This window comes from Rhinopithecus bieti, unplaced genomic scaffold, assembly GCF_001698545.2.
Source record: "Rhinopithecus bieti isolate Rb0 unplaced genomic scaffold, ASM169854v2 scaffold_15252, whole genome shotgun sequence".
Taxonomy (NCBI): Eukaryota; Metazoa; Chordata; class Mammalia; order Primates; family Cercopithecidae; genus Rhinopithecus; species Rhinopithecus bieti.
In genome coordinates, this window is record NW_016808399.1 from 1,019,636 (window position 1) to 1,033,324 (window position 13,689).

The 13,689-nt window shown below is 39.1% G+C and overlaps 1 protein-coding gene across 1 annotated transcript in view; it reads right to left on the reverse strand.

The window, feature by feature from the left end:
- The window catches only part of ADGRV1 (adhesion G protein-coupled receptor V1), a 566,041-nt gene that overhangs the window by 369,669 nt on the left and 182,683 nt on the right, over positions 1–13,689 (reverse strand). The window contains 1 exon segment of the mRNA XM_017886717.1: positions 12,574–13,047. Coding sequence (XP_017742206.1) covers positions 12,574–13,047 — 474 coding nt within the window.

Genomic DNA, 13,689 nt, shown 5'->3' on the forward strand with positions numbered 1-13,689 from the left:
GGAGAATCACTTGAACCCAGGAGGCAGAGGTTGCAGTGAGCTGAGATTGTGCCACTGCACTCCAGTCTGGCAACAGTGCAAGACTCTGCCTCCCCCTCCCCCCCAAAAGGAAAAACAACAACAACAAAAAATACAAATTTTCAAATTTTTCACGTGCTCAAATGGCTTGACCAATGACAGTAGTCACAGAGACAGTGTTCATGATGGAATCAATTGTCAAGAAAACGGAAGAGGCACTCTGGCGAAAGTGTCAGCTCCTATAAACTTGGCAAAACTCACTTTCCTCCTTGTCATTGAATAATTACTAACAATTCATCATATTTACTCAAAATGAATAATTTCAGCATACTAATTATTTGAATATGTTGGATAAATAAATATTAATGCTGTATATTATATATTTTCAAAATTTTAGAATCCAACAAAATAGGGGGAATCTGGAATTTATGTATTGATGTTATGCTAAAAGTTATTTTTGAAACTTACAGCATATTTTCCCATAGAAACATTGGTCTTGGTAATAATCCCCAAGTTATCTTACAACCTGGAATATTCCCAAAAACTTCGCATATCTTTATTGAATGTAATAAGCAGCCATTTCTGTAAAGTCTCTTCTTTTAAATATAATGAATTTAGACAACACATCCTCAAATTTGCAAAATATATAACGTGGCGGTTTCAAATATTGGGCACCATGAGGGTAACAGATGTTTTATTCATTCAAAATGACATTCACTGAATATGAATCACAGGTCAAGTGCTAAAAAAGACAAATAAATCACAGAAAAACTTTAATCATATACATCCCACCTCTCCTATAAGAGTGTACCCCTCCCCCATGAAGGTCACTGGCTTGGCAGCTAATGATTTTTCTTTATCTTTATATTCCCAAGAGTGAAGAGCCAGGTGTCAACTTAAAGCACCAGGTCACTTGTGCTTTCCCGCCTAGCTCCTCTGCTCATGGGCCCATCCGGTACACGCAGACTTGTATGATGTGGCAGATCCCCAGGGAGCAGTCATTAAATGCTAACATGGAACATGAGTTAGAGCAGATTTGAGGAAAAGCTGGTTTATCTACAGAAGAAAATAGGTTAGATTAATTTAAAAATGAATTTGAAAGTTTTTAGGAGTTGATCGTGTTCTCAATATGCTCTTCCATTTGCGTAATCCAAGACTGTGTCACCAATACCATTTTCTATATTGGCGATCATTCTTTCTTTATTTTTATTATTATTATACTTTAAGTTCTGGGGTATATGTGCAGAATATGCAGTTTTGTTACATAGGTATACACATGCCATGGTGGTTTGCTGCACCCATCAACCTATCAGCTATATTAGGTAATTCTCCTAATGCTACCCCTCCCCTAGCCTCCATCCCCCGATAGGCCCTGGTGTGTGACGTTCCCCTCTCTGTGTCCATGTGTTCTCATAGTTCAACTTCCACTTATGAGTGAGAACATGCGGTGTCTGGTTTTCTGATCTTGTGTTAGTTTGCTGAGAATGATAGTGTCCAGCTTCATCCACGACTCTGCAAAGGACATGAACTCAACCGTTTTTACGGCTGCATAGTATTCCATAGTGTATATGTGTCACATTTTCTTTATCTAGTCTATCACTGAGGGACATTTGGGTTGGTTCCAAGTCTTTGCTATTGTGAATAGTGCCACAATAAACATATGTGTGCATGTGTCTTTATAGTAGAATGATTTATAATCCTTTGGGTATATATATACCCAATAATGGGATTGCTGGGTCAAATGGATTTCTAGTCCTAGATCCTTGAGGAATAGTCACACTGTCTTCTACAATGGTTGAATTAATACACTCCCATCAAAGTCGTAAAAGTGTTCCCATTTCTCCACATCCTTTCCAGCATCTGTTGTTTCCTGACTTTTTAATGATCACCATTCTAACTGGTGTGAGATGGTATCTTATTGTGGTTTTGATTTGTATTTCTATAATGACCAGTGATAATGAGCATTTTTTTTCATGTTTGTTGGCTACATAAATGTCTTCTTTTGGAAGTATCTGTTCATATCTTTTGCCCACTTTTTGATGGAGTTTTTTTTTGTTGTAAATTTGTTTAAGTTCTTTGTAGATTCTGGACATTAGCCCTTTGTCAGATGGATAGATTGCAAAAATTTTCTCCCATTCTGTAGGTTGCCTGTTCACTCTGATGATAGTTTCTTTTGCTGTGCAGAAGCTTTTTAGTTTAATTAGATCCTATTTGTCAATTTTGGCTTTTGTTGCCATTGCTTTTGGTGTTTTAGACATGAAGCCTTTGCCCATGCCTATGTCCTGAATGGTATTTCCTAGGTTTTCTTCTAGGATTTTTGTGGTTTGGGGTCTTACTTTTAAGTCTTTAATCCATCTTGAGTTAATTTTTGTATACAGTATAAGGAAGGGGCCCAGTTTCAGCTTTCTGCATATGGCTAGCCAGTTTTCCCAACACCACTGATTAAATAGGGAATCCTTTCCCCATTGCTTGTTTTTGTCAGGTTTGTCACAGATCAGATGGTTGTAGATGTGGGGTGTTATTTCTGAGGCCTCTGTTCTGTTCCATTGGTCTATATACCTGTTTTGGTACCACTACCATGCTGTTTTGGTTACTTAGCCTTGTAGTATAGTTTGAAGTCAGGTAGTGTGATGCCTTCAGCTTTGTTCTTTTTGCTTAGGATTGTCTTGGCAATGTGGGCTCTTTTTTGGTTCCATATGAAGTTTAAAGTACTTTTTTCCAATTCTGTGAAGAAAGTCAATGGTAGCTTGATGGGGATATCACTGAATCAATAAATTACTTTGGGCAGTATGGCCATCTTAATGATATTCATTCTTCCTATCCACGAGCATGGAATGTTTCTCCATTTGTTTGTGTCATCTCTTATTCCCTTGAGCAGTGGTTTGTAGTTGTCCTTGAAGAGATCCTTCACATCCCTTGCAAGCTGGATTCCTAGGTATTTTATTCTCTTTGAAGCTACTGTGAATGGGAGTTCACTCATGATTTGGCTCTCTGACAGTTACTGGTATATAGGAATGTTTGTGATTTTTGCACATTGATTTTATATCCTGAGACTTTGCTGAAGTTGCTTATCAGCTTAAGGAGATCTGGGACTGAGATGAAGGTGTTTTCTAAATATACAATCATGTCATCTGCAAACAGAGATAATCTGACTTCTGCTTTTCCTGTTTGAATATCCTTTATTCCTTTCTCTTGTCTGATTGCCCTGGCCAGAACTTCCAATACTATGTTAAATGGGAGTGGTGAGAGAGGGCATCCTTGTCTTGTGCCAGTTTTCAAAGGGAATGCTTCTAGTTTTTGCCCATTCAGTATGATATTGGTTGTTTGTCATAAATGGTTATTATTTTGAGATAAATTCCATCAACACCTAGCTTATTGAGTTTTTTTAGCATGAAGGGCTGCTGAATTTTGTCAAAGGCCTTTTCTGCTTCTATTGAGATAATCATGTGGTTTTTGTCGTTGTTTCTGTTTATGTGATGGATTGCTTTTATTGATTTGCATATCTTGAAAAAGCCTTGCATCCCAGGTATGAAGCTGACTTGATTGTGGTAGATAAGCTTTTTGATGTGCTGCTGGATTTGGTTTGCCAGTATTTTATTGACGATTTTCACATCAATGTTCATCAGAGATATTGGCCTGAAATTTTCTTTTTTTGATGTCAGGTTTTGATATCAGAATGATGCTGGCTTCGTAAAATGAGTCAGGGAGGATTCCTTCTTTTTCTTTTGTTTGGAATAGTTTCAGAAGGAATGTTACCAGCTCCTCTCTGTACCTCTGGTAGAATTCAGTGGTGAATCCGTCTGGTCCTGGACTTTTTTTGGTTGATAGGCTATTAATTACTGCCTCAATTTCAGAACCTGTTATTTGCTCTATTCAGGGATTCGATTTCTTCCTGGTTTAGACTTGGGAGGGTGTATGTGTCCAGGAATTTATCTATTTCTTCTAGATTTTCTAGTTTATTTGCATAGAGATGTTTATAGTATTCTCTGATGGTGGTTTGTATTTCTGTGGGATCAGCGGTGATATCCCCTATATCATTTTTTATTGCATCTATCTGATTCTTCTCTCTTCTTCTTTATTAGTTTGGCTAGCAGTCAATCTATTTTATTGATCTTTTCAAAAAATCAGCTCCTGGAGTCATTGAATTTTTGAAGCATTTTTCATGTCTCTATCTCCTTCAGTTCTGCTCTTATCTTAGCTATTTCTTGTCTTCTGCTAGCTTTTGAATTTTTTTGCCCTTGCTACTCTAGTTCTTTTAATTTTGATGTTAGGGTGTCGATTTTAGATCTTTCCTGCTCTCTTGTGGGCATTCAGTGCTATAAACTNCTCTTTTTTGGTTCCATATGAAGTTTAAAGTACTTTTTTCCAATTCTGTGAAGAAAGTCAATGGTAGCTTGATGGGGATATCACTGAATCAATAAATTACTTTGGGCAGTATGGCCATCTTAATGATATTCATTCTTCCTATCCACGAGCATGGAATGTTTCTCCATTTGTTTGTGTCATCTCTTATTCCCTTGAGCAGTGGTTTGTAGTTGTCCTTGAAGAGATCCTTCACATCCCTTGCAAGCTGGATTCCTAGGTATTTTATTCTCTTTGAAGCTACTGTGAATGGGAGTTCACTCATGATTTGGCTCTCTGACAGTTACTGGTATATAGGAATGTTTGTGATTTTGCACATTGATTTTATATCCTGAGACTTTGCTGAAGTTGCTTATCAGCTTAAGGAGATCTGGGACTGAGATGAAGGTGTTTTCTAAATATACAATCATGTCATCTGCAAACAGAGATAATCTGACTTCTGCTTTTCCTGTTTGAATATCCTTTATTCCTTTCTCTTGTCTGATTGCCCTGGCCAGAACTTCCAATACTATGTTAAATGGGAGTGGTGAGAGAGGGCATCCTTGTCTTGTGCCAGTTTTCAAAGGGAATGCTTCTAGTTTTGCCCATTCAGTATGATATTGGTTGTTTGTCATAAATGGTTATTATTTTGAGATAAATTCCATCAACACCTAGCTTATTGAGTTTTTTTAGCATGAAGGGCTGCTGAATTTTGTCAAAGGCCTTTTCTGCTTCTATTGAGATAATCATGTGGTTTTGTCGTTGTTTCTGTTTATGTGATGGATTGCTTTTATTGATTTGCATATCTTGAAAAGCCTTGCATCCCAGGTATGAAGCTGACTTGATTGTGGTAGATAAGCTTTTGATGTGCTGCTGGATTTGGTTTGCCAGTATTTTATTGACGATTTTCACATCAATGTTCATCAGAGATATTGGCCTGAAATTTTCTTTTTTTGATGTCAGGTTTTGATATCAGAATGATGCTGGCTTCGTAAAATGAGTCAGGGAGGATTCCTTCTTTTCTTTTGTTTGGAATAGTTTCAGAAGGAATGTTACCAGCTCCTCTCTGTACCTCTGGTAGAATTCAGTGGTGAATCCGTCTGGTCCTGGACTTTTTTTGGTTGATAGGCTATTAATTACTGCCTCAATTTCAGAACCTGTTATTTGCTCTATTCAGGGATTCGATTTCTTCCTGGTTTAGACTTGGGAGGGTGTATGTGTCCAGGAATTTATCTATTTCTTCTAGATTTTCTAGTTTATTTGCATAGAGATGTTTATAGTATTCTCTGATGGTGGTTTGTATTTCTGTGGGATCAGCGGTGATATCCCCTATATCATTTTTTATTGCATCTATCTGATTCTTCTCTCTTCTTCTTTATTAGTTTGGCTAGCAGTCAATCTATTTTATTGATCTTTTCAAAAAATCAGCTCCTGGAGTCATTGAATTTTGAAGCATTTTCATGTCTCTATCTCCTTCAGTTCTGCTCTTATCTTAGCTATTTCTTGTCTTCTGCTAGCTTTTGAATTTTTTTGCCCTTGCTACTCTAGTTCTTTTAATTTTGATGTTAGGGTGTCGATTTTAGATCTTTCCTGCTCTCTTGTGGGCATTCAGTGCTATAAACTTCCCTCTAAACACTGTGTTAACTGTGTCAGATATTCAGATACATTGTGTCTTTGTTCTCATTGGTTTCAAAGAACATCTTTATTTCTGCCTTCATTTTGTTATTTACCCAGTTTTGAGTGAGTTTCTCAATCCTGAGTTCTAATTTGACTGCACTGTGCTCCGAAAGACTGTTTGTTATGATTTCCATTCTTTCACATTTGCTGAGAAGTGTTTTACTTCCAATTATGTGGTCAATTTTAGAATAAGTGCTATGAGATGTTGAGAAGAATATATATTCTGTTGATTTGACATGGAGATATCTGTAGATGTCTCTTAAGTCCACTTGGTCCAGAGCTGAGTTCAAGTCCTGAATATCCTTGTTAATATTCTGTCTGTTGATCTAATATTGACAGTGGGGTGTCAACATCTCCCATTATTATTGTGTGGGAGTCTAAGTCTCTTTGTAGGTCTCTAAGAACTTGCTTTATGAATCTGGGTGCTCCTGTATTGGGTGCATATATATTTAGGATATTTAACTCTTCTTGTTGAATTGATCCCTTTACCATTATGTAATGCCCTTCTTTGTCTCTTTTGATCTTTGCTGGTTTAAAGTCTGTTTTATCAGAGATTAGGATTGCAACTCCTGTTTTTTTTTGTTTGGTTTTTGCTTTTCATTTGCTTGGTAAATATTCTTCCATTCCTTTATTTTGAGCCTATGTGTGTCTCTGCACGTGAGATGGGTCTCCTGAATACAGCACACCGATAGTTCTTGACTCTTTATCCAATTTGGCAGTCTGTGTCTTTTAATTGGGAAATTTATCCTATTTACATTTAAGGTTAATATTGTTATGTATGAATTTGATCCTGTCATTATGATGCTAGCTGGTTATTTTGCCCATTAGTTGTAGTTTCTTCATAGTGTCGATGGTCTTTACAATTTGGTATGCTTTTGCAGTGGCTGGTACCGGTTTTACTTTCCATGTTTAGTGCTTCCTTCAGGAGCTCTTATAAGGCAGGCCTGGTGGTGACAAAATCTGTCAGCATTTGCTTGTCTGTAAAGGATTTTATTTCTCCTTCACTTACGAAACTTAGTTTGGCTGGATATGAAATTCTGGGTTTAAAATTCTTTTCTTTAAGAATGTTGAATATTGGCCCCCACTCTCTTCTGGCTTGTAGGGTTTCTGCCAAGAGATCTGCTGTTAGTCTGATGGGCTTCCCTTGGTGAGTAACCCAACCTTTCTCTCTGGCTGCCCTTAACATTGTTTCCTTCATTTCAACTTTGGTGAATCTGACAATTATGTGCTTGGGGTTGCTCTTCTCGAGGGGTATCTTTGTGGTGTTCTCTGTAGTTCCTGAATTTGAATGTTGGCCAGTCTTGCTAGGTTGGGGAAGCTCTCCTGGATAATATCCTGAAGGAGTGTTTTCCAGCTTGGTTCCATTCTCCCCGTCACTTTCAGGTACACCAATCAAATGTAGATTTGGTCTTTTCACATAGTCCCATATTTCTTGGAGGCTTTGTTCATTCCTTTTTATTTTTTTTCTCTAATCTTGTCTTCTTGCTTTATTTCATTAAGTTTATCTTCAATCTATGATATCCTTTCTTCCACTTGATCGATTCAGCTATTGATACTTGTGTACGCTTCACGAAGTTCTTGTGCTGTGTTTTTGAGCTCCATCAGGTCATTTATGTTCTTCTCTAAACTCGTTATTCTAGTTAGCAATTCATCTAATCTTTTTTCAAGGTTCTTAGCTTCCTTGCATTGGGTTAGAACATGCTCCTTTAGCTCAGAGAAGTTTGTTATTATCCACCTTCTGAAGCCTACTTCTGTCAATCATCAAATTCATTCTCCATCCAGTTTTGTTCCCTTGATAGCAAGGAGTTGTGATCCTTTGGAGGAGAGAACTGTTCTGGTTTTTGGAATTTTCAGCATTTTGCTCTGGTTTCTCCCCCTCTTTGTGGATTTATCTACCCTTGGTCTTTAATGTTGGTGACCTTCGGATGGGGTCTCTGAGTGGATATGCTGTTCCTTTCTGTTAGTTTTCCTTCTAACAGTCAGGTCCCTCTGCTGCAGGTCTGCTGGAGTTTGCTGGAGGTCCACTCCAGACCCTGTTTGCCTGGGTATCACCAGCAGAGGCTGCAGAACAGCAAAGATTGATTCCTGTTCTTTCCTCTGGAAGCTTCGACCCAGTGGGTCCTGTGCCAGATGCCAGCCAGAGCTCTCCTGTATGAGTTCTCTGCCAGCCCGTACTGGGAGGTATTTCCCAGTCAGGATACATGCGGGTCAGGGACCAACTTGAGGAGGCTGTCTGACCCTTAGTAGAGCTTGAACTCTGTGCTGGGAGATCCGCTGCTCTCTTCAGAGACATTAGGCAGGGACATGTAAGTCTGCTGAAGTTGTGCCCACAGTCACCCCTTCCCCCAGGTGCTCTGTCCCAGGGTGATGGGGGTTTTCTCTATAAGTCCCTGACTGGTGCTGCTTTTTTTCAGAGATGCCCTGCCCAGAGAGGAGAAATCTGGCAGTCCAGCCACAGCAGCCTTGCTGCACTGTGGTGGGCTCAGCTCAGTTAGAACTTTCTGTTGGCTTTGTTTACACTGTGAGGGTAAAACCGCCTACTCCAGCCTCAGCCATGGTGGACGCCCCTCCCCCAACCAAGCTCCAGCTTCCCAGGTCGATCTCAGACTGCCGCTGTGCTGGCAGTGAGAATTTCAAGCCAGTGGATCTTAGTTTGCTGGGCTCCTTGGGGGTGGGACCCACTGAGCAAGACCACTTGGCTCCCTGGCATCAGCCCCCTCTCCAGGGGAGTGAACAGTTCTGTTTTGCTGGCATTCCAGGTACCATTGAGATATGGGGGGTGGGGGGGAACAAAAAAAAAACTCCTGCAGCCAGATTGCTGTCTGCCCAAACAACTGTCCAGTTTTGTGCGTGAAACCCAGGGCCCTGGTGCCTGGTGGTGTAGGCACCGGAGGGAGTCTCCTGGTGTGCAGGTTGAGAAGACTATGGGAAAAGTACCGTATCTGGGCCGGAATGCACAGTTCCTCAGGCTCGGTCTCTCATAGCTTCCCTTGGGTAGGGAGAAAATTCCCTGACCCCTTGCGCTTCTCAGGTGAGGCGACACGCCACCCTGCTTCAGCTTGCCCTCCATGGGCTGCACCCACTGTCCAACCAGTCCCAGTGAGATGAACGGGGTACCTAAGTTGGAAATGCAGAAATCACCTGCCTTCTGCATTGATCTCACTGGGAGCTGCAGACTGGAGCTGTCCTATTCGGCCATTTTGCCAGCAATTCCTGCCTATTGTTCTTGATGGCATTGGGCACAAACAGAAACAATTTATGGTACCATAACATCCTGTGAACATGCCAACACTATTTATCCACATGCTTTTATAACTGGTTGTTCATACACTAGACAGGGAGCAACATGGCACCAGGAATTGTTTCTCAGTCATCTTTGTATCTGCTGAGCTTCTCACAATGATTGGCACATAATAAGTGCTCAATAAATGACCCAGCCGCAAATATAAAATTCCTCTTGCATTCTGAAAAAGTATTTCAAACCTAGACTTGTTTCTTTAGCAGGCCAGTGATTCTTATTGTCAGTTTGTGACTCATAAAAAATGTCAGTTGTTAACCTGGTGTTAACAACTTACCAGGTGCTAACAGTTGACAATCCAAGGTTCTGGTGTTAAACCTACATCAAGACTCTTTTGTTCTCAGAGCCTAATGGAAACCTACCCTGTTCAAAGACCCACTTGAAGGTTACAAGCCACAGCACAAGAGGTTAGATACATCATGGCCCTTGGGGTCCTTCTCTGTGGCTTACCTGTCCAAAGTCTCAACTTTTATCCCGGAGGGTAGAAGAGGGAGAACAGGATGTAAACTCTTGTAACTAATATCCTAATCTTCAAAGAGCAATGGGTTACATACCGGGTGAGAAGGAAAAAAGGGACCACTGAAAAAACTCTTGTCTTTGGTTTAAGGGCATGCCACACCTTTCCCCAAATAGTTCCTTGGAAGACTAACTCACCAATACCTAAAAATCTATGTGGAGTCTTACACCACAATCCTGGAATGTGCCAGAAAGAAGGAAGATATGCAACTTGAAATAGGTTAAAGAGAGGCATTAAAGTGAGCAAAAAAGAGGGGTTTTTTTGCATGCATAAACTAGTAAACTTGTGTTACTCTTTATGAAAATAGAAATCATAAAAACAAGTAAAATGGGTTCAAAGACAATATTAAGAAATTCATAAATGATACTTCATTTATTGTATTAGGAAAGCTAAGTATTTTTATAAACTGCAATGCTAAGCTTTGAAATGGAATGAAAAGCGGACTACCAGGTACTGTGAAAAACAGTCTAACAACTAGGCAGATCAAGGGTGTTAGTCCGTGTAATAAACATCACATATTTTGGTTTTCTTACACCTGAGAGCAATTTTGTACTACACATTGCTTAGTAAAACAATACAATATCTAATCTTCTCTTTGGCAAGCCTTATTGTCAAATGAAAACTTACTATAAAATGATACCAAGCTATTCCTAGAAAAGTTAAAGGATTGCCCCCTAGTGTTCTTTAGCAGCTTATAACCTGAATATGTTCAGAATGTAATGCTACGAATATATGGGAAAATGTTTCGAGTTACACAATTGAGGCATACTGTATTTTTTAAAATTTTTCTAATTTGTAAGTGAGACTTGATACATGATATTCTGGCTAACTTAATCTACCTCTCTTTTTCCATTTTTGTACTCTTTAGCCTTGACAGCTGTTGGATACAGGAAATGGAGGTTAGAAATTGATCAAGCAAGGTCATGACATTGAGTCAGTTTCCCAAAGAACTACAACAGGTCTTCAAATCACACGGTTTCATTCAATGCTGTTCCATACAAAGTTGATAATAAAAACATGAATTCCCAGCCAGGGCGACTGTCCGTGTGGAGTTTGCACATTCTCCCAATGTCTGTATGGGTTTCTCCAGGTGTTCTGGTTTCCTCCCACATTCCAAAGACGTGCACGTGAGGCTGAATCAGCATGTGCCAATGATTCCAGTCTGAGTGAGTGTGGGTATGAGTGCGACTGTGCCCTGCGATGGGATGGAGTCCTATCCAGGGTTGATCCCTGCCCTGAGCCCTGAGCTACCATGACAGGCTCTGGCAGCCCATGACCTTGAACTGGAATAATAGGGTGACTAATTATTTTGTTTTTATTACTCTTGTGACTAATTATTTTGCTTTCATTACTCTTTCTCAAATGTAGGTATAGCTCACATTTATTTCAATGTTTAATTTCAAAGTAGGTGGTCTTTATTTAGAAGTCTGGTGCTGTTTTTGTGACCAGAAATATGCTGTAGGAACTTAACTATTGTTTATATCAATTAGCTTATGGTAAAATTGGTTACATTGTACATCATTTCACTTAAAGCTGCAATTTCCAAGAACCTGTGGACATTAAATGAGGATATACTGCACAGGAATGTAGGAATAACTATGAAACTCATGTCTCACTAAGAAGACCCCATTTGTTTTCTTTATTAAGCAACAACAAAAAGCTCAGGTACACAACACATCAAAACGTTGCACTGTAAATATGGATTAGTGTAATAGGCTTATTCCTTATCCAGAAATGATAACCTATTTTCTATGGATCACAAGTTTATATGAAACTAAGCTGACACTGGCTGAACACCACACCTCCATGAAAGCAGCACCCAAATGCTCGAGCCTTCACAGAATTTATTTGGGTGTTCCCAAAGGCTTCAGAATTCCCCTCTTCACCATTCCTCGACAGAGAGAATATATATCCTTTCTCATTCTCTCCTAGCTTCACAATTCACCCTGCAAGGTTTTCTCAAGATGACTCCAATGTGTCTACTTCTTGGATAGCCTTTCTTACCTGTGAGATAATTAATCCCAATGCCATAATGCATCCAGTGGCAATGAATGCCATAATGCATGCACAGAGGATGATATAACATGTACCATCCTTGGGGGATTTAAAAAAACAGTCAAATCACTTTCTGTGGTTCAGACTGAGAAAGACTGCTGGGCTGTCTGCTTGACCCACAGGAAATCCATGCATTCTGATCACTCACCCCAGATGTTGGCAGACCAGCCTGCTGTGATTTCTCCTCACGACCATTAGAGAATATCATAGCCAATTTCCTATGTTCCAACTTTTCAATGAGAGAAGCAGGTACCAGTCTCTGTATTCACAAATCCTTTTCACGTAATCTATTTCATTGCACTACTCTTTGCTAGAAGCACAAAGAAGCCTACAAATTTCTCCCCTTTGACAAGTAGTGTATGTGTGTGTGTGTGTACACATGTGCATGGGTGTGCAGGTGTATATGCGCAGCACTGCAAACACTTCCTAGAACTTTGTAAGTGTCTGTTACTCTCTACACTAAAATCTATTATCTCCATCCAAATAATAATACACTTATTACAATCTGCAAGTGTATTATCCAGTAGTTACTAAACATTTTCAAGGGAATTTTTTGTGGTTCCATTTAAATACCTGAATAAGATTTCAAACTGATCATGAGGTAAGCATGAGCACTCCTGAAAGGGTTTTATTGGAATGATCAGAAAACTGAAGAAATGCCACAAACCTGATTCTTTATTGGCACCATGTCCACTTTATATGTGGCACCATCTTTGACCACCAGCTGCCTCTCCGCATTTTCAGTAACAATCGGCTGTTCTTTATGATCAGATGATATTCGAAGCCCAACAGCCACATCTCCAAATGTTCCAGCAAGCCGGGTTATGTTAATTTGGATGGATCTAATAAGGTTCTGCCCAATAAGTATTGACTGGCGATCAGAATACAGGGCAAATATTCCATGTGGGTCATCATTTGCATAAACAGAGAACCATGTGATACTTTTCTCCAGGTCCAGTTCTGCTCCTCCCTCTACAGAAACAAGCTGGATCATATAATCTTCCTCTATCTCAGGTACCTCATCTGGTAGCAAATGAACATCAAAGCTAGCTTCACTCTCTCCATCAGCAATGGCGAAAAATCCATTGGTGGAAAGAAAGTCTTCAGTAATGTCAAACTCACTACTTAATTCCCAGTAGACCTAAAATAAAAGAAAAGAACTCAGCAAAGTTATATAATTCAGTACATTGCACCAAATTCCTTTAAATTATGTTTTTCTCTATAATATACAAAAAAAAATTGTAATTGTGCATCACTATATTCAAAGCCAAACTCTCTAAGTATATGTTAGCTTGAGACGTATATTGACTCTTTCAGGCTGCTGAATGCTATTTGCAGGACAAGATTACAAAATCTCATTATTTAAAATAACAGCACAATCTGAAGGGACACAGAGAAGCAAGCTACCTTAAAAATTCCAGTTCCACAAATAGCTTTAGTAGTGGACCACACACAATATTTGAAGGTAAAAAGTAGATAATTTGACAATTCAAATCAGAATTTGTTTGTTTTAATAAAAGGAACTATCTATGAGATGTCAAAATCAATCATTATTTTCAAGAATTGCTGGGCTCCAAACTATGAAGTTTCAACTGAAGAAGTACCAGTTAATATCCAATACAGAAAGATAAGTCATTGTATAGAGAAATTTCACAAAGTATGTTTTTCTAGCAAATTACCTTGATCTGTTAATCAAAAAATCATGAAAACTTACAAGGCTAAACATTCTATATAAATATACATGCAAATACAATTTCTTAAAAAACAGTTGCTAAATGGAAAA